This window comes from Trachurus japonicus, chromosome 13 (assembly GCF_045865225.1).
Source record: "Trachurus japonicus isolate A0001 chromosome 13, Traja_1.0".
Classification (NCBI taxonomy): Eukaryota; Metazoa; Chordata; class Actinopteri; order Carangiformes; family Carangidae; genus Trachurus; species Trachurus japonicus.
The window spans coordinates 36,957,683-36,979,236 of NC_140919.1; the positions used below are offsets into that span (position 1 = coordinate 36,957,683).

The 21,554-nt window shown below is 43.1% G+C and overlaps 2 protein-coding genes across 3 annotated transcripts; both read right to left on the minus strand.

Moving 5' to 3' along the window:
* Positions 1-1,168: 1,168 nt before the first annotated feature.
* trim59 (tripartite motif containing 59) lies at positions 1,169-5,704 on the minus strand. 2 transcript variants are annotated; one of them, XM_085796349.1, is made up of 5 exons: positions 5,583-5,704; positions 3,415-3,720; positions 3,055-3,276; positions 2,752-2,961; positions 1,169-1,905 (listed from the first exon to the last, which is right to left on the minus strand). In XM_085796349.1, the coding sequence occupies exons 2-5, from the start codon at positions 3,667-3,669 to the stop codon at positions 1,309-1,311; spliced, it is 1,284 nt and encodes a 427-aa protein (XP_085652475.1). In that variant the 5' UTR covers positions 3,670-3,720; positions 5,583-5,704; the 3' UTR covers positions 1,169-1,308. The 2 variants fall into 2 exon arrangements, with proteins under 2 accessions (XP_085652475.1, XP_085652473.1); XM_085796347.1 differs by having other exon boundaries at positions 3,415-3,759.
* Positions 5,705-6,116: 412 nt separating this feature from the next.
* kpna4 (karyopherin alpha 4 (importin alpha 3)) lies at positions 6,117-20,591 on the minus strand. Its single transcript, XM_085796346.1, has 17 exons — positions 20,413-20,591; positions 18,217-18,261; positions 17,947-18,036; positions 15,736-15,765; positions 15,318-15,370; positions 14,154-14,249; positions 13,746-13,831; positions 13,108-13,194; positions 12,792-12,961; positions 11,223-11,267; positions 10,929-11,060; positions 10,378-10,506; positions 9,548-9,652; positions 9,361-9,432; positions 8,945-9,107; positions 8,749-8,843; positions 6,117-8,471 (listed from the first exon to the last, which is right to left on the minus strand). Exons 1-17 carry the CDS (start codon positions 20,479-20,481, stop codon positions 8,376-8,378), a joined length of 1,563 nt encoding a protein of 520 aa, XP_085652472.1. The 5' UTR covers positions 20,482-20,591; the 3' UTR covers positions 6,117-8,375.
* Between the last annotated feature and the right edge of the window lie 963 nt (positions 20,592-21,554).

Genomic DNA, 21,554 nt, shown 5'->3' on the forward strand with positions numbered 1-21,554 from the left:
AGTCATGTGACAACTTGGACACTATACTTCACACTGCAAAGACAAGTGTAGCGACCATCAGCTAATTGGGCTTACTGTGAAGGTGACGTGACATACTGCACAACATTGTCAACAGAACAAAAACGAAGCATTTCAACTAGTTTATTGTAACTTTTTAAAATACAGGCATTGAGAAGTTTTATAAAAACAATACAAGTACTGCAACAGTCAGTTCTGAGTAATAGAAAGTGAACTAACGTGTGGGAGGCAGCATAGTGCTGATAAAGCTTTTCCAAAGGCTATAATCATATTTAAAATGGACTGTGTCATTGCACCACTTTGGATTAAAAACTATTGGTCCTTATGGAGTAACCAGTCCTCTACAGTAAAGCTATGAAGTGCGGGCGAGGTAAAGGTGTGATGGCTAAAGGCACAGTCAGAGCATCATCACAGAAACATGATCTGTGGAGGCTTCAAGTCAGATCCACTGTGTCTGCTTCCACTCAGCAGGCTCTGTCACTGTAAATGGATACGCAGTCAGCTGTGTTGCTGTCCCGAGCTCTTGAGACAACAGGAGCACTACTGAAATGTCCCACTGCATGATGGGAAAGGTGACTTTAGAAATGAAAACACTGCCTACAAACTCTAGTGTTTCCGCCTTGATGATTGGAGTAGTGTTGAGTAATTGGGCAGTATGAAGATGAGCATGGAGACAAATACCACACCAAAGAGGAACAACACTGGACAATAACACAATCTTCTAGAATATAAAAAGATTTACAGCTACATGAACCGTCTCATTTTCAAAAAAAGAACTTAACAGCATTTTATAATATGGAAGTGAGTAAATCATATCCTGTGATTTTCCCCCGGTCTGCATGGGAATCTTTGAAGGAAAATGATCATATACATGTTTAAAAGTGGAGGATAATACATTATAATAGGTCATTTTGTGATGAAATTATATGTGCTCAGTCTGGTTATATTCATTTATATTTTTGTAATTCAGTTTTTTAGTGACCAATTTTCCATACACTGGCCTTCAGTGTGTAGTTATTTGTTCACTCACTGTGGTGAGTAGCATTAATAAAAAAGGAGAAGGGTTGCAATGCCCTCTCCTGTCACCACATATGGTTCAGTGTTGATCTACATCTAAAATGAAACATTTACTATTTCACTGTGACGTTGAAGGCAAAAATCAGATGTCTTTAACATTTTTGACTGTTAGGTAGCAGCTGTTAAAAGACACTCATTGTTGATTTTGCTTCACTACAGGAGACAGGGAGTGAGACTTTCTCAGCTTGTAGATAAAAAAGGTTTCAGTGTCTTTCAATGGGATGTCAGAGTTTTAAATAAGGCAGCGAGCTGCTGAAAAGCCTGTTCCCCAGCTGAGGAGAGCTGTGTGCTCCACCGCTCCACACCTGACTGCATCACGGTGTACGCCGACCCCGCTGTGTCCCAGACAGATGTGATGAGTTCGCTGCTCAGGCCGTGGACGACCTGACTGAACCGAGACAGCAGGGAGAAGCCCAGCGACGCCCCCCCGACCGGGTTCACCCACAGCAAGGCCAGCAGCAGCAGCAGCCCCAGCAGCACCACGGAGAGCGTGGGCTGCAGCTCGCACCACGCGTCGGAGCGATCCCTCCCGGCCTCGCCGCCGCCGCCTCCGCCGGCACATCTGGTGCAGCAGCAGCTCACCTTAGGGATGGGTGCTTCCTCCAGGCTGCCGATGGTCACGGCCGGCCAGCGCTCCTGGAGGAAATCTGCTGCCCGCGGGCTGACGGAGAGGTTTACCACCGAGGGCAGTGGGGTTTTCATGAACTCCTCCACCCTCTCTCTCAGCATATGCACCTTCTCCAGGAAGACCAGCGGCGAGTCCTCCTCCTCCACCGACGAACCCAGGGACACCAGGTCCAGCTGCTCCTCCTGGAGGAAACAATCACTGGTCATCAACAATCATGTCCTTGTTTGACTGTTGGTGTAACTTGCCAAAAAGATTAATGAACATTGTTCATTCTTATATGCAAAACTTCACACAATATAAAACAGAAATATTTCCAAAGTGGTGCCAGATAATTTAAAGGGATAGTTCAACATTTTGGCAAATTCACCTATTGCCACAATCCGTATAGGTTCATTACCTTTAATTATCAGTGCATGTTGTTTTGAGATCGGCGAGGCAGAGACGTGAGCTGTTCAGCGAACACAATGGAGGTGAATGGTACAGGTCCCCTGTCCCTCATCAAACTCATCAAATACACAATCCAACAACTGCTAAAAACGCTTGTGGAGAAGTTGTGAGCTGCACATTCACCACGCTACGAAATAATCATGTATAATTACGTAACATTATGACACACAAAGCAAATACTCTGTACTACTTGCGCTTATGAAATCACTCGCTTATGAAATCACTCTGTCTGGAATGTAGTACCAGATACGCATTTGCATCAAAAACAACTCTGTCTCGTAATGTTACATGATTATTTCATAGCGTGGTGAATGTGCAGGTCACAACTTGTCCTACGTTTGTTTGGAGTTGTTGGATTGTGTATTTGATGAGTTTTGAGGGACAGGGGACCTGTACCATTCACCTCCACGGTGTTCGCTGAGCAGCTCGTGGATCTCAAAACAACCGATAATTAAAAGGTAATGAATCTACCCCTATGACTATGGAGATTATGGCAATAGGCGAATTTGCCAAAATGTTGAACTAACTATCCTTTTAGGTGCGAGCTGAACAAACAAAAACAGCGACGCTGAGAAACAGACCTGCAGCTCCTTCACTCTGTGGATGAGCGGGTCGTAGGCCCGGGACACCTCAGCTCCAGCTTTGTCCAGAGCCTCCAGGTAAGCTTGTCTCTTTCTGGCCAGCACCACCTCCAGCGACTGGAAAAACTGACTGACTTCCTGTCGGTCCTGCCTCACCAGCCCCTCGCAGCGGGACTTCTCCTGCTCCAGCAGCTCCCCGAGCTCACACACCTAAAGAGACAGCGAGAGGAGAGAGGGCAGCGAGTGCAGTGAGAAAGGTTTTGGATTTTCATGCGTTTGCCACAACTTAGAAGCTGACCACACCTGTTGCCATCTCTGATCAGAGAGGCCGGCCAGCAGTCGCGACGGCGTCTGTTTCTCCCTGACGAAAGCCGCCTGCAGGTCGTCTATGGGATGTCCCTGATGCTGCCCGACAGTCAGACACAGCCCACAGATCAGCTGCCGATCCTGGATGCAGTACATGTTGAGCGGCTGCCTGCTGTGCTCCTGACAGGACGGGGGCCGAGGCTCGTTGTCCCTCTGGTACTGAGATAGCAAATGAGTGAGCAGACGGGGACACACAAGACAAGATGAGCACAAGCTGAAACAGCGAAGCCAGTTGAGAGGACTTCAGACTGACAGCTGGGTGACTGTTTCAGCTGAACACAAGTGATTCTCTCCTACTTTCTCGATGATGGCCCTCAGAGACACGTTGGTGGGCAGAGCGTCTACGCCCGCCGGGGGCAGCTCCATCACGTTGCGACAGTTGGGGCATTTGAGCGGTAGGCGGAGCGGACGCCAGATGGAATAGTTGGTGGTCACCTGAAGCAGGTTGTCCAGGCAGGTCTTACAGAAGGTGTGAGAGCACGGCAGCACTCGCGGGTCAGAGAACAGAGAGTAGCACACAGAGCAGGTCAGGTCTTCCTCTAGGTTTTCCATAGCGGAGACTTTGGGGGACCCGGCTCAGGACTGGTCGCTGAGGGAGAAGATCTGGCAGGACAGCAGGACGGGTGAAAAGCTGCGTCACACCTGTCCAATAAAAACAGTCACGTGCTACAAACGGTACAGTGAACATAACCTGGAGGAAACTTTTAACGTTTTTTGCCCGTATCCCAAACTAGACACTTGAAGGTCCCATCTTGTGAAATGTGTGATCAACTGGATGCTTCATTCCTGGCAGATATCACCGTTCACTAAAACATATTCGTTATTAATAGCTGTTTTCCATGTCTGCTGACATTTTGCTATCAACATGACTGATTGCGAAAAATATTCAGCAGATTAATCATATCATATTCTCAACACTTGGGTGTGGCCTTACTCTGACTAATCTGCAGGCCTCCAGGCTTTGACCATCAGTGCAACCATTTGTAAACTCAGTGTCCCTTTATCCTGTACACATGGCAGAGGTGCTGTGTCCAGCAATTCACACTGAAACATTGTTCATTAGTCGTTTTTGTTTAGGCTTTTCTTTTGTTTGTTTTCAGCAACATTAACAAATATACGTCACTTCCCAGTTACAATTCTGACTGCTGATTGTTTCTGAGCACAGGGAACAATGGGATTAGTGTATATCTGAGCATATGTAATGCGTTTGGATATATTTGGGTATATTTCTGAACATATGCAGGGTCATGGTTTAGTGGACTAAATTTCGGCGAGTCTCTTTCTTCCTCCCTGTTGACACACATCAGCACAGCAGAGTGTCAGACACATCTGACCAGTACAACCACACCACCACCACTGTGACCTCAGTGCTAAACTAAAATTTAATTAACACATCTATGCCACTGCCAAAAAAAAAAAAAAAAAGACCACTGTAAGCACAATAAAAGTAGACTTCATCATGGCACAACAGTTAGGCTAGATGTTAATAATATAAAAATATTAATATAACTAATAGGGATTGCTACATTGAACTAAGTCGAGCCAGTGTGTGTGTGGAAAAGCAGATCCTGTACAGAAAAACAATTAAAGAGCCAAAAAAACAGCTCAGCTCCTCTTACAGGATCAGTTATGTTGTGGTGTGTGTGTGTGTGTGTGTGTGTGTGTGTGTGTGTGTGTGTGTGTGTGTTTGTGTTGTCGACTCTAGTTACAGGCAGCACCGCAGCGACAATAGGAGGCCTCATGCCAGCATCCACCCAGTCCCAACTCCCACAGACACACACTTTGTTATTATCAGGGACAGGCTGTTGAGCTGTGCGGCCTCACACACACACACACACACACACACACTCACACAACCCGATGCGTTTATGGAGTCGAGCTGCAGCCGAGTTGGCGCCCAGATTCAAACAGGTGACAGGTGTCCTGCTGCGGCCTGATTAGCGTTAACACCGTCGATTAACTTACACTCACTAGTGCCAATCGACTTGCAGTCACATCCATATAACTCACAGGTATATCTGAAGATGGCCTTTTCATTTTTACTGTGTAAAAGAGCTGTCAAGTTACCTGAAATTTTAACCTCACCGTTGCTCCCCACAACATTTTAACTTTTCAGTCAAACTTTTTTCCTTTTTTTTTTTACTATTAAGCTTTTTCTTTCAAGCAGATAAACTCCCATTTTATGGCTTCATGTAGCGCAACCTCAGCTGCACTTCAACAAGAAAAATGTTGAATAACTCGGATGTTAAAAATACTTTTCATCCTTTTAAAAAAAAAAAATGACGCTCCCAACACTAGAAACGAGTTAACAAATGCAGCGGATACTTTCCCGGCGACACGTCTAATTTATCGTCATTTGTTGTCGACAGTCCGTTTTATCCAAGTTACTGATCGTTTTCAGTCTTGGTGACACAACTGTACAGAAAAATAGATATATCAAGTGAGGACTCTTGTTAAAAACTCACCGTCTGCTCGGAGGAAAGTGTCTCTCCAAAACAGAGCTCTTATTTCCTGTTCCTTCGTGTGATGCCTTCAAGTGCTCTCCGTAAATTTGTACTCGTAAATACAGCCGGAGGCGGGCATGTACACAGCCCCACTGTTCATGTAAGAAAATACGAAATAAGGTTTAAAAAAAAAAAAGCGTGTCGCAGTGTTTGCTTCTGGTGGCTCAAGATAATGTTCTATTCGCAAATAAAGTGCAGTTAGCCCAAATAACTCACTCCTCCCTCCCTCCCATTTTCCGACAGCTGCACCGAATGCATCGTTTTTATGGCCCGTAGTGCGCATGCGGGTAAACGGTCCCTCTGACCAATCAGGGGCTGTTTTTTCTCGATTTGAATGCAAGCTCAGCCGCGGAGAGAAACGAAGATATTTGGCTTTTACTCTCTTTTTATGCCTAAAAGGAAAATTAAAAAAAAAAGAAAAGAAAAGAAAAGAGAAAAAAAAGGCTTTAGTATCACACCACTTCTCCACCACAGACCACACACACACTCAATCTCTCGATTTGGGTTTCACTATTTATTTTCTCGAAGACAACCTATCCTGTGTAGCCTATCTCCCCAAAATAAGGATTTGGGGCAAACCACCTTTTCTTTTCCTCCTTTGTCGTAATTTTAGAATTGAAACCACATGTTTGCTAACAAGGAATGCTGCAAAAGAAAAAAGAAAAAAAAAAAAGATACCCCTATGTTCAACAGAAGGTTTATGAGCACAAAATGTAATCATTTACTACAGTGTTTGAAGTTAACACAAAAAATGGAAAAGGGTAAGCTTGTACACCTAGCTGGTATAAGAGGAAAGAGGAGTATGGGGCTAAGGACTTCCAGGTACTAAAGGTACAGCAAACTTGTTCATGGGTTTATTTATTATTCAGGAGAACCCACTTCGGACAACTCCCCAATTCCCCTTTGACCTTGAGAAACGGGAGGTTAAGTCCTCTCTTAGTCTAGCTGAGATACATTAGCAGATTCATTACTGCTGCTCCTGAAATAAATTCATTATTTTCTCAAGTATCACTAAAAAGCGTCATTGGATTACTCTAGAAATACAACAAAGATTGTGGTTGAGTGATGCATATTGTAAGAGGTTGTTGGCAGGTCGAAACCTATGAAACCGACCAACACACCCTCAGTTAGACGTCAGGCCTCACTTTGCAGTACATGTGCAAAACCATACAGATTATTTAGCAAATTGGACACAAGTGAGGGGGTAAGGGAAGGGGAAACATGTAACATTTAAGCACAGTTTTACTTAAAATGAAAATTACACTGTATCCACAGCCTAAGGAAACTAAAATACCCTAAAAATAACTGTGCTATAGTTTAGTACATGCAAAGGTTATGATTCACAATCCTACGTGAAATGGCCATTGTTCTCTTCTCCCTTGGTGATAAGTCAAAGCTATGGCAACAATACTGCAAAGCAGTGATTTTGCTGTAAATTGAAGGACAAATAATTAAGTGTCACAAGGGGGAACAGGTCATTTGGTTGATTATAGTGATGGTGTCAGAATTTCACAGCATCAAGCCCATGTCTGGTGCGTAGGTTAGGGATCTGGTGTGAGGGTGGAATACGATCGTCGTCAATCACCTTTACAGAAGCAATGGAAACTAAAAGCTTAAAATAAAAAATATCATAAAAAGAAACACACTGGAGGCAAAAAGAAAAGCCCAAAAGCCACCATATGCATCTTAATACAATGCACTGCTGCTCCACACCTGCCATTAACATTGTCCAGTGTCAATTAATACTAACTTAACAATAATTCAAAACAAAAAAAAAAAATCCTTGTGATGACGATGATTTTTCTCATATCCAAAGTTCTTCCTTTTAGGGATTTAGAGGATCAGCCTCTTTCAAAGGCAGAATTTCTTTCCTGAAACCTTTGATAACATCGTTGTTGCGTTTCTCAATTTTTGTTTCTCTTCAGATGTTGTATTTGTATCTTTTTCCCGTCTCTGCATGCGTTCTCACCCAGCCTTGCATACTCCCAGTCACGCACGCAGCCAAGCACACACAACTCATCCGTCCACTCTCTCGCACATGCGACACGCGCAGCCGGACTCCTGGCCCCGCCCACCAGGGGGAGAGGATGGTGCCCCATCAGGGCGTCTTGTTGGAGGAGATGAACCTGGCTCCTCAGCACTGAGTCCAGACATTCATACACAATGGGTCCATTCACACACATGTCTGATAGCGTGGCCGATTGGGGGAGGGGCACATTGAGGGTGGCGCCCTCTCGAGTCGGAGGACCGCAGAATTGTGATGGTTTGTGGTTCATCTCAGTTCATAATTATAGTTATATTCATTTCTGCATTTTGTTGTATTGTAATATTTCAAGATCTCTTGATTTCATATTTTTGGATGTCCTTGGTTCTCCCCGGGCAGACATCGAGTTTTTTTTGTTGTCATTTGAAGTAGTTTTCCGAAGACGACAGCTCCAATAACACAGAAGTTATGTCGGCATGTCTCTCAACGCATTCGATGTAGATGTTTTGCTTGTTTGCAACATGTAGCCACTCATTCTCACTCGCACCCACTCGCCATCTCAAACTTCATTTGGGCTGGTTCCCCTGGAATGCCAAATGAAATCCACACATTTTTCTCTCAGATAAGATGCAGCCATGGATCCCACGAGCCAAGCACAATGGATCAAATTTCTCACACTCTCGCTCTCTCTCGCTCTTTCTCTCCTAATTTTTTTATGTTGAACAGAGTGCTGCATCGTGAACAAAACTCCAGAATACCCCAGATGCCTTCTAGAACTGGAATCCCTCGGCTGGCACGTTGGCTGAGTTAAAGCCGTAAGTTCCGCCCTGGATGGCCTCTGGGACGAGGGTGGTGTCTTCATCAATCTGAGGGACAGATAGACAGAGCGCACAACACCACATTAGCAATGTGCAAAGTAAATGGCCAGTGGCGCTCAAAAAAAAAGGAATAATTCATGACCTTTATGCTGGTGACCCCTGAATTACATAGGTGAAAGTACTGAGAAAAGTTCATCATGTACAGTTTAGTGATACTAAATACTGCTGATTAACACAACTTGATAGTTATTTGGCTTTGAAACCAAAATAATACTTGGCTAAATGGAAAACTGAAGAGGTAACACACACACACAGTATTACTTACATCATCGGATGAGAAGAACTGATCAATAATTTCGTAAGCCAATTTGTAGATATCTTCATTTTCATGATTCTGCAGTTGCTCCACCTTTTCCAATCCTGTGGGACAAAAACAGCAGTTTTCACACAACTTGATCAACAATCCCACTCCATTTTAATAAGCAGGAAAAACCCTTAAAACAGTACTAAATGGATCTCACCTCCACATTCTTCAATGAGGTTAGCAATAGTTTCAGCCTCATCATCGGCCATCTTGAGGATATTGCTGAGGCCATCGAGGACAACCTGCACAACCTGAGCATCCTTCACAGTCAGCAGATTGCAGAACGGAGGGATCACCTGCTTCTCAATGAGGTGGGCCACCTGGAGACAGCAGATAGGACGATATGATCAGTGATATGACATGCTGGAGAAGGATGGACGTTCAATACTTTTTATTTGGATTTTTAAAAATGTAGCCACTAAAAAAGGAAGGTCAAACTCATATTGGAAGTGATGTTTTATTCAGCTAATGACTTCTCCATTGCAGTTCACAAAAATCAAACGGTGTTCAGTCATGAAAGGCTGTGTAAGGATTAGCAGGTAAGAGGAGTCGTAACAAAGAAAACACTCTTACCTGATCTTTCCTCCCACTTATTGTCAGGTTGCTAATGGCCCAGGCAGCTTCTTTTTGGGTGCCAAAGTCGCCCTAAAAAATAGATGCATTCAAGTTAGGAACACATACATCTGTTTACTCAATTAAAAACAGCATATCACCTATTTATGCACTTGTCACGGTGCATAAAAAGCAGATGGATACAAACCTTGTCAAGCAGATGAATGATCATGGGGACTAGCTTGGCATCAATGACGGCCTGCACCTGCTGTTGGTTGCCTGCTGTGATGTTGGACAGGAACCACACTGCCTCCTACAGGAGAGAGAGCACAAGTGACATTTTTTGTTCATTTGTTTAAAAGTGAATACAATTGTTATTATCTAACTTTAAATGGCAGGTGGTTTAATTCTCAAGCAGACAGAGAGAGGCGTTCAGGGAAATTTCACTGTTGACTGTTATTAGAATAACATGACTGCCCATTCTCTCAATTGGGGGCAGAAAACACGTCAAAAACACATCTTTTTATATCTAATCTGGATCAGAATCCAGAGGGTCTCTCAGAGAGTTTGCCCTCTGGTCGAGACAGAGTGCTGTGGGTGGGGCCAGGGCAATGTTGAGGCTCTAATCATCGCCCAGGTCACAAAGGGGGCCTCTTGTTATACGTGACCGGACTCAGATGCACTCCGATATCAGCAGGAACACATGGTCTCAGCACCCTTTGGCCACCAACCCATGAGATCACACACACATTCAATCACGTGCACACAGACTAGTAGCCACCCCTCCACCCCCACTAACTACAACTAGCCAAGCCACCGAGGTCCTCTTCTTCGTCGTCGTTCGTCCTCGCGATTCTCCATGTTGTGTAGTCCTACCATTAGCTGTCTGTCCCCTCTATCATCTCTCACACAGCATTCACACTAGCACCAAGTCTCTGATTTCATCACCTCCAGACGACTGGTGTGGCAGTTTGAGATTGTAGCAAGTGTGTGTGTGTGTGTGTGTTCGTGGATGAGGAAGAAAGGAGAATATTTTACCTTGTTGATTTTCTCCTTCGGGTGAGTGAGCAGGGCAGGGAAGTGGCTGAGGGCATCACAGTTGAGCACCACCTGGGTCTGTTCATCTGTGCCAGTCACTATGTTTCCAACGGCCCTGAGGGCAGCAGTCTGGATGCGGAGAGGAAGTGTGAAAACGGTTTGATAATGATGATAATAATAATACCTATTTATACATAGAAGATTTATTTCTACATAATTTAAAGATGCCTGTTGCCTGACGCTGAATTAATCCAAAACTCAGGAGGTGACATTTACTCAATAATTTGCAAGGAGAGTTTTTTTTTTATTATAAAAACATCAAACTTTCATTAGTGCGATTTTAAAAGCTTACACACGAGTGTTTATCTATTAATGTTTCCAATGATGTGATATAAAATGGTACTAATAGAGCTGTTGGTGCATGGTTGTTTGTTTTGATGGATTATAAATTATAATCATTACATGCTGGTCGACTGGTCTGTAACCACTTAAGTATTTCCTGATCAAGTTGACTTCATTAAAAGTGAACAGGACCTTTCATTTCTCCATACCTGAACTTTGACCTCTTGGTGACTGAGCAGAGGGACCAGGTAGGGGACGATGCCGGAGTCGATGACCATTTGGATCTGCTCATTCCCAGCGTCTGTCAGGTAGGACAGAGCCCACACTGTGTCTACCAAGATCTGGAGGCAGAAAAACACCAAAGCGTTGTAATAAATATACAATAAATATAATTGCTCTCTGTACAGCTTTCATTAGATAATGATAATCTAGCCGGGGCTTTCATCTGGGAATACAGCATAGGGGCCGAGGCACCGCAGGCTGCTGAAAATGAGTATACTTACACTGACATCAGTGTGGTGGATCAACACGCAGAGAGCTGGCAGGATCTGAGAGGAATTCAGACAGAAAAGTCATTAGGTGGAGAAAATTATGATGAAAACACATTGCTCCGATGGCTGCAGAGACGTTTCAGCAATACCCCCTGCACCTTCCTCCATTTATGTACCACACAGAAACACAATAAATGTACCCTAAATTTACTAGCACGGACCACTGATGGAGCTCTAATCCTCCTCGCTTCTCCCACTGTCAAACACCTACCAATAAAAACACTCATCTTTCTCCTATGCTGGGAACACACTGCCTGTGTAGCTGCAGAAGCTGCAGAAAAGCACGTGTGCGTTCACACCCGCCACATATCTGATGAGCTGCCGTTATTGCCGGCTCCATCTCTCGACACAGAGTTTGCAGGCTGCTGGAATATTAGATTTCAGATTCAGCCCAGACGTAGACAACTACAGTGGTAGGTAAATAATGTTTCTGGTATGATGCCGTTATGACATCAAAAGATCTTATTTGTGTCTATTTCTGCTACAACATGTGTGCATCACATTTAAAAAATAGGAAAAAATAAAACAGTGGGTCTAGATCACACCCATCAATTGTTTGTGTCCACTCTGACCCATTTACATGTACTGAAAGGAAAACCAAGGCATTCCACAGCTGGCACACACACACAACACTTATCCAGTCTGTTCCTGGTTTTAGGAGAACCGTGAAGGGTTTCACTGTAGCCAAAAAGCAAATTATTTCTGAAAGTGCACCTGACATATTGTTACCCAAAGTTCAAAAACATTTATCCGTCAATACTGGCTGCTGTAGAGACTCCACACACTTTCCGAGCTCATGGCTAAATTTAGACAGTTTCCAGCAGCTTCTTTAGTGTTGTTCCTGATGGGGAGTTTTTCAATACTCATCCCTGTTTAGACTTTCACACAAGAACGGACAAGGACATGTTCAATCATTTGCAGCCATCCACTACAGAGGACAGCTTACTTCAAAAAATGGTTCAACTAACGAGGAATGTTTTCTTTAACAGGTCCATAAATTATAATTAATTTAAAAAATAATCACCTCAGAAGTTTCCTGGAGTAATTACTGGTAAAACAGTGATGAGTGGGTACACTTCTAGTTTTTTCTAACACAACCTTGAGACTTTTATATTCAGAGGACAGCAGGAGAGCTAATCATGTGTTTCCAATAATAAATGAACACATACTAAATAGTCACTGTGGTTTACACTGAGCAGTTTCTTTGATAGAAATTCATTTGAAAGTCAACATTAAACTTACTTAAGTGAGCTATGTCTCCACCTTTCCTATATCTCTCTAAACTACAAGGATCTTTCCCAGAAACTTTAAAAATAATTTATTTGGAAACAACAGACCTGTAAAACAAAGCACTGCTGAGTGAATGTATGACATGTAAACCACGTAGGAGTTGCAAATGCAGTGAGAAGGAGTATGATCCCTCACGGTCTCTCCACCCACAAACACCTACTACGTTTTAAATATCACCCCTTTACCTGAGGCACAGCTCACTCATTTTCTCCACACACACACAGTACGCACCTCCTGGATCGTCTCCATGGGTGGTGGAGGGTCCTTGTGGCGGCACAGATTGACCATGACCCAGGTGACATTGCGGAGGAAGGTGATGGGGATGGAGGGACTGATGAAAGAGAGCAAGGGTTTCACCACGCCCAAGCTGATCACATAGTCTCTGCACTGAGGGCCATCACCTGGAGAGAGCGCAAACACACAGAAGGAGAGCATGTAGTCTTTGGTCTGACTGTGTTGTGTCTATGTATGTATGTATGTATGTATGTATAAATAAATAAATAAATAAATAAATAACACACTGGTGTTCACACCAGCAGCGACTCACCTATGATGTTGCCCAGAGCCCAGACAGCCTGTTCACACACGTTCTGGTGAGGAGAGTGAAGCAGTCTCAGGAACAGTGGCACAGCATCTGCACAGACGGAGAAGATACATGTTGATTAATTAAAAAAAAAAAAAAACATCTCATGATCCGATGTGCTGCTCCGATTCAGGTCTCTTTAAAGAACGTACAAACAGATGTGATATTCGTTACACAATAAACACAGAGCAAGGCTCAGATTTGAACACAAAAATCTAAATGGAGAAGAAAAATATGTACAAATTTGTCGAGTGGGGAAAAAATAAAATCGATAACAGAAATGTTACAAAGGAAAATCCATGACATCTTCCATTTGAAAATGCTTTGAATTGTATTTTAATTCCTTTTTACCAAAATGCAAAGCCATGGTAAATCTAAGTAATATGACTGGATGCATCGATTTTTTTTTTATGTTCGCCATCAACTGTTATTGAAGTAATTTAATAAGAAAACAATAAGATTGCAGATGCAACAGACAAATATTTCTCAAAAGGATTGCCTACAAACACAATAAATGTTTAATATTTACCCTTGTAACATTGGAAAGATAAGAAACGAAAAGCAAGCTGAAATGTGATGTGCTGTGATATGATGGCACTTACTGGACTGGACCACAGCTTGGGTCTGCTCCGAGGTCCCAGATGCTATGTTGGTTAGAGCCCAGGCCGCCTCAAACTGGAGAGACGGGCTAAAGAGGGGTGAGAGAGGACAGATGGAGAAAAGGTAAAAGTGAGTGTGATTGGGAAGGGGCGTCCAACAGCAAGAACAAGCTGATGAGTCATTTATGTCCTACCACTCCTAGAAGGTGAAAACTAGGACACATTTACATAACTGCAACACTGTTCACTTGTAGGCTGGGCTAAACCCTGTTGGCTCATTTACATAACTTTGAAGTGTACATACACTTAACATGATCAGGGGAAAAGGGCTAACTTGTACTATAATTATCTCACATGAAAACGGGATGATTCACTGCTCCATGCGGGCAAACAGAATTACAGTGCGCTTACTTGTCGTCTCTGTCCAGGCAGTGGACCAGTATAGGAAGGATCCCGGACTTTATCAGGTCATCTATGGGAGGGTTACGGTCACTGGACAACAACTTCCTACAAAAACAAAGGGGAAACAGAAGACCATTATTCACGCTCTCATACCCACATAGCTTTACTGATGCATACCAACAAAAAAGAAGCAATTACAGACACACAGAAACAGCTAAAGAATGTGAAGTATCTCCTCCCTGTCAGTCAGTCACCCGACTTATGACCCAGCGCCTACAGGTGAGTTGTGACGACATCTTCAAAGTGTCAAACTAATGCTGCAGGGTAGGCACAAATTCAAAAACAACCATAAATCTTGGAAGGTTAAAAGGTTTCCTGAATTCGACAACCTTATACACCTGACCCAACTTCTAAAAGAGCTGAACTGCAGTGTCATTTACAATGTCCATTAAGCAGACTGGGCTGACTTACTGTAAATCCCTGCTGTCTAACCAAACTGGAAAAAACATTCAGCCCCTTTAAATTGCAACACTGACCCTGTATTTGAGAGCCCATCAATTTTATTCAGAAACCCTCTTAAGACGAAGTGTTGGTGCACCAGATCAGAATCAGTCTTATAAAAACACTCAGGAACCAGATGTTAATCTTGATTACACATGACACAAAATAACCTTGACATTCACTTCAGAAGTAATAGGTACCATGATGTAGTGCAAGTAATTTACAAAAATGCAATCTTAAATATTCAAAATCTCATGCTGTCAGATTAAACTAATCATTTAACATCTGCAATTTTTAACATGTGTATGTTGATTTGGTGGATTATACGATTGAAATCTCCAGAGTTTGCACTCTGCAGACAGATTCAGTAGCTTCTTTCTTTTTGAATTCACACTAAAATCTTTACAATATAATTCTGTGGTTGTTGATCCCCTTTGTTTTCACACCATAAACAAAATGCATCAGCATCCGTCTGCACCCATGTATAGACTGACAGCGTTGCAGTGTACACACCAGGCTAAATAACCCGATCTAGAGCGGTTAGGTGTGAAAGAGCTCTTCAAACTGTGATCAACAATTTTACATAACGAAAAATCTGTTGTTCAATGGTTGCGCAAAGACAAACAAACATTTAACTGTAGGACTCAAGAGAATGGAGGATTGTGGTCCTACCTGGCAGCCTGAACGGCGCTCAGCTGGACGCCCTGGTTATCACTGGTGGCATTCTACAAAAAAATAAAACACATGTTCAAGAAAAGTCATACACAACATTTTAAATAAATAATTATGTCACTACATTGTGTACATGATGTACATTGTGTGCATTGTGTGCTGCAAAATCCAAGCAATATATATATATTTTTTTTTTAAAGACCAAGCTTCCTATTTGTGTTCAATTATAATATAGTTAGGCTGCGATCAAGAGTTAAATAAGATAAGATAGGATAGCACTTTATTGTCAGATCACTCTGAAATTTGTCTTGCGTCCCATGATGTCCAAAGTTCCACACAAATAACAAACAAAACAACAATATGCATAATATACACAGGGATCACAGGTATAGATAAATATATCAAAAATCCAACTTACTTGTACTATTGCTTCAAGAGAGGTGTTTTGCTGAAAAAAAGGCATTTGGAAAAGTTAGCGACACAAAATCACACTTTGACACGTTTGTAAAACACATGACAAAGACCAACAGTTACAAAAGGATCCGTACGTAGTCAATTTTAAACTGGTGGTTTCACAAGAAAAGGTTAACACTAGTAACACAGCGGTGACCATTAGACAAAAGCCATTAGAGTACTCTGAACCCTAGCAGGACCACATGAGGCGAGCCGATCTGTTAGCTTCTTGCCCTGCATTAACAACAGTTATTCCTAAAATTACTTTTGTATGTGACGTTGACAAAGCAGGATGAACGGTCACATAAGCAGGCTGGACATCGAGAAATGTCAGCAGGACAAATTAGCGACTTGCATTCTCGATTGAACCAATGTGGTGTTGTTGTATAACAGTAAGCAGGCTGGTCGTGCAGGCCAGCATTCAACACGATAGTTTGCCAACTGGCAACCTCACCTGGTCCAGTACAGAGAGTTCAGAGGCTGGTGTAGACTGCCTCTGGTAGAGACCACGAGTATCATTTTCAATCAACAAACGGCCGTGACTTTGGGCACTATTGAATAAAGTTGGCCAGTACCGCTGCGCTGATAAACCAGCAGTTACAGCTAATTGCCTGTGCACCCTCAAGTAAAGTGGAGGCAGGGGACTTGCAACAGCCGACAGATCAGAAAAAAAAGGCACTCAAACACAACCCTGCATGCAAATATGTGTGTCCTTGCAGCAGATTTATACTGTGTATTTGCATTCCATGACTGTGAAAGGAGATTAAAGAGATAAATGGGGAATAGAGAAATTAAAAATAGCAGAGACGAGAACTCAGACAGGAAAAAGAGCAAATAGAAAAAGAAAGCTGAGAGACAGTGAGGATTTAGAAAACATCTGCCATGTCAAAAAAGGGCATCTATTAGTCTCACAAGCCGAGAGTCCCAGATTATTCATTTTGAGAGAGTTAACCACAAAATGGGCAAAATAATGAAAAAGCAACTGTCCTCCAGGCAACACAATCAATGAGTTATTTTAGGCCGACTGAAAACACTCCCACAGCACCAATTGGTTTGTTAAGTATTTAAACTAGATTGGCCGGCACACTTTCCCACAAAAGCCTCTCTAATGTCTTGCAGTGAGTCAGAGCAACATGTCATTGTTGATATATTGCTAAGCAGCCCACTTAGAATCAGCCCTCTCCGTCCCACCGGGCCGTTACTGTGATTGAATCTCTGAACTGATGAGTGGCCATTTTAATCCAGCAATGCCACCGAACTCAGAACTGTAGAGCTGATGGGATTCCTGATTGATCCGAGTTTCTGTGTTGTTGTTACTCTAAAATATGTTTCATGTCTGACAACATCGCATACATTAAGACTGAGACATTTACTGCTGAGCTTAAAGCCACTGGGGTGCCTGAAGCTCACCTCAGAAATGAAGGACCCCAACAGTACGCTGCACATATAGTCACAATAATGCATCACTACTTTAAGTACAATCTTTATCAGTTGTGGTATGCTTAATATTTATATGAATTGATATGTGCCTCAGAAAGCCCAGGTTGAGGGATCAATTGCAGGCTAATATGTCCAATACAAGCCACACACAGCCACCATGAGCAGAACTATTATTACCAATAATTATAATAGTTTTGTTCCCTGATGCACTCACTGTACCTGCTCTCTTTCATCTGAAAGTGACAATTAAAACTCCACACTGAGGTCGGTGTGGAGATCACACAAGCTGGCAAGCAATACTCTAAAAGAGGAAGTTTCTCAAACAAATATTGTGACCCAAGGAGCTTAGACAACATCCAAAAGGGAGCACAACCCCGTTAGTTATACTAGGTGCATTGTCCCAAACAGGCCACAGAGAGACAAACTGCATGTTTGTTCGCGCTCATACCCCACCCAACAGGCACTGGGCAAGGAAAGCTAAGGAGGCACCATCACATGAACAAAACGTCACCATGTCCTAAACCTCCAGAGTGTTCAACCAGTGAGACGAACCTAATGTGAAAAACCCCATGGTCAAACAGACTTTATACGCCAAAGTCATCATTCCTACAGCTGCTGTGAAACCTTACAGGAGCTGTACACTCCTCTGCTGTAGGAACACAAGTCCTAAAGTAAAAACTAAATTTACTTGATTTTCTGGTGAAAAGCACACATTTTGAGAGAGACACAACCGTACCGATCTGAAATCTCCGTCGACATCAGAGTCCTCGCAGATGTCCTCATGGGGCACATTTCTCCTCTTCAGAAGGTGCTCATCTCTTTTGTTCTGTGGTGCAGGGAACAGAAAACATTACTTGATGCGTACTCTTGAAGAAATGATGGATAATTTGTGTCTTTGAGCACGTTATTTTAAAGATAACAATTCAATTCTGTTTCAAAAAATTGTAATTGCTGAAAGTCACTGGTGTTTGTAGGTGAAAGCACAACGTAACACAGATGTGATTACCTTTCTGAGTTCCACAACCACCTCAGTCCTCTGTCTTCTCATAGTCTGTAGGAGAGATAGCATATCAACGTTATACAACAAGGAACTTTAATCATAACCGGCTTTTGGCTCAGAGAGTTAACACACCAGCTACGACATTAAGTCCAGGCACAGTCTGTGATCAGGATTCAGTTTATACAACCAGAGCCGATGAGCAGCCTCAGTCATACCTAGAGCATAAAGTCAACAGCCCACACACTGCATATGACAGCACCCAAACACACTTAACACCGGTCTGACCTAATATGACTCAGCTTAAGTTACTGTGAGACCAAACCATGTGTCTTGTCCGCCAACACTGTATTCCTTAATACAGCTTTTTTTGTCAGGTTTAGAAAAACATTTAACACTGAAATACACTTGGTTGCTAATTCATTAGACACGTCTGTCTAACTAATACAGCTCTGTGATGACTCCTGCGGTCCTGACGGGCAAAATGTTCAAGTTTTTGTTGGAATTCTGGTCTGTGGTCTTTATTAGAGGCCTACGTTGTTTGTGTCTCTTCTCTTCACTCATATTGCATAATAATATTAGTTTATCTAATAATAATAACTAATTTTTAATTAATTTTCAACTCTACACTTGCACTTTAATTTATATTCACTTATTTTATGTTATGTTCTTGTGCTGTCCATGCTCTGTTAGTTTGTGCTCATTTGGATGAATTGGAAGTCTGGCTGTTGTTACCCGTTTGTTTTTTGGGTGATGAGCTACCTGACATTTGAATTTCCCTGTGGGGATGAATAAAGTTTTACTCTACTTTACTCTAGTCTTCCCAGCACTGTTGTTACATGTGTGTAAGACAAAACATAAGAGACATCTCTGAACACACATACATCAAATTCCAACCTCTAAAATCCCCATGAAGTTGACTGGCCGCCCCTTGAAAGCAACTTCAACGTTGCTGAACATTGAACCCTTCAGAGAGGGAGAGAGGGAGAGAGGGAGAGAGGGGGGGGGTGTTTGCTGCAGGCCTGTTGTGTTGGACTGCACTGGTTCAAGATGGCTACACTCAATCAACGGACCACTGAATAATATAGCTTTATGATGAGTTTAGTGCCGCTGTAGCTACAGTTAGATGTTAAATCTATCCATAGCGCCTGTATGTGTTGAGGTTTTAACAGGTTACCACCAGGCGAGACGGCTCACGTCTGTGTGGTGGCCTGTTACCGGGCTGAAGCAGCGACTTGTCAAACAGGATGTGTGAGTGTATCCTGCATCTGGAGCGAGCCCGCCTGAAAACAACCCCATCAACCTGGTGGTTTTCTGCCGAGGCTGAACTCCCATGTTTAAAAATGTACTGTGTGAACTTGTTTGGGCCCAGCGTGTGTAGTTAGCTTTGATCCGCCTGTCATGTGGACGCGTTAACCAGCTGGTTGTGATAACCTTGGTTTACCGAGCATGTGTCACCGTTAGCATCGCAACAACGCAGGAAACGTATATCATTTAACACCACCCCACGATGTAATAAAACAGAAAAGAAAAAAAGAGAGAGAGGCAGGTAACTGGCCAGCACAGAGACCGACTGGTTTCCGCCATTGTTTTTGGTGATAAGACGGGGGAGGGGTGGTACTGCAGCCACCAGCACCACCACCGAGCTCAGCGTTAGCAGCTAGCACGCAGGTCGGCTAAAGTAACTGCAGCATCAAAATAACGCTAATGTGCCGCGTACAAGCAAATCTCCCACCAAATACACCCAAAGACATCCCGAGGGCCAGCTATGAGTACTGATGGATGTACAGTAATCACGTTGAGAAGCTAACACACCGAGCTAAATCGCCCCGGCGGGTGATATGTCTCACTAAAGGATAGCATGTTCCCCGTGTGGGCCTGGCTAGCAGCGGGCTAGCAGCGGGCTAGCAGCGCGCATCGACCAGCTCCTCTGACATGTTTTATAACCAGCGCGGCCGTACGGCGTTACGGAGAAAACCCAGTGAAACCATCGAGGGGGAAACCGCCAGGCCACGGCCGGCGACCTAAAACGGCCGGTCCGTCGAGGCCCCGGCCGAAGCTCCGCGCACCAAGTCCCCGATGGTGTAAATTAGAAACGACGTCACAGGGCAGCCGGGAGGCGAAGCTGGCCGACAGCGGAGCGGCGGCGGCGGCGAGGAAAAGAGCACATCACCGCCGCCGCCAATCTGCGAAAAAAACTTTTACCTCCAAATCACGGCCCTTATTCTTGAAATTCTTCAGCCGCTGGTTGTCCAGTTTCTCGCTGTCAGCCATGTTAGCAGTTGTGGTTGCGGTAAAATACAGTTAACTGGTGAATTTAGCTGGTGAGCTACAGCTACCCCCTTTTTTCTGGTTCCCTTTTCTCAGCCTTTCGTTAGCGGACTATTTTTTACAGCTCTGTCCGCGGTGCATACTGGGAATGCCGGTGGTGGAGGGCAGCCTCGCTCTGGCGTGGTGGAGGAAGGGTGGGGAAATCCCCTGTACTCTCATTGGTTTCACGTCCATCTGCAGGGTGCGCCACATAACAACACACAATAATACTTGAATATCACATTCAAGCACAATTGACATCTATTACACAAAGTGATTTTTATTTCATTGGCCTGCTCGCTCAGCTGTGCTGCAGTTTATAAAGAGATGTTCCTCATATTTAGAGTTGCCCGCATATGCAGCAGCTCTTATTACATAAGTTAATTATTTAATAGAATATAGACGTACTTACAATATTGTGATTATTTAATAGCTCCATTTTTCTTTTGCTGGGTTGTCAAGCAGATGTCTCATAATGCCATGACATTACACAGAATTAAAAATTATAGTTGACTTTGGTAGTTTTAGTCAAATTCTACACTTTGATATTTATTTTTTTTATTTTTATTTTTTTCAAAAAATGTTAGATAATTAACCAGTCAAACATACCGGTAAGTATGATTTGATTTTTTTTTTCCAGCAGTTTGCTTGAATAGCTAACCTCCATGTTTACACATTTCCTTTGTCTTGCAGGTAAAACAAAAGGGACTATTGTGTGTTAATACACTTGGAAGTCATCCACTTGATTTGATATACTCGGGCTGCTGAAGATCCATTTGAGCTTTAGCTGAACTTTGAAATGTATTTTTACACAAAACAAAGACCATAGATTTCATTTTTTACAGTCTATGTTTCACCCCCAGTCTTCAACACTGAAATCACTATGACTCTTTAAATGTTCATATTGGCATGAGGGCCTTGTTTGAAGACAGACTTGAAAAGGTGGGTGACTTGATAAAATGGGCTTCTCTCATACAGAGGCCCAATTTCAGGATTTTTACATGTAACTGTTACTTTGTTGTATTTAAACTTTTATT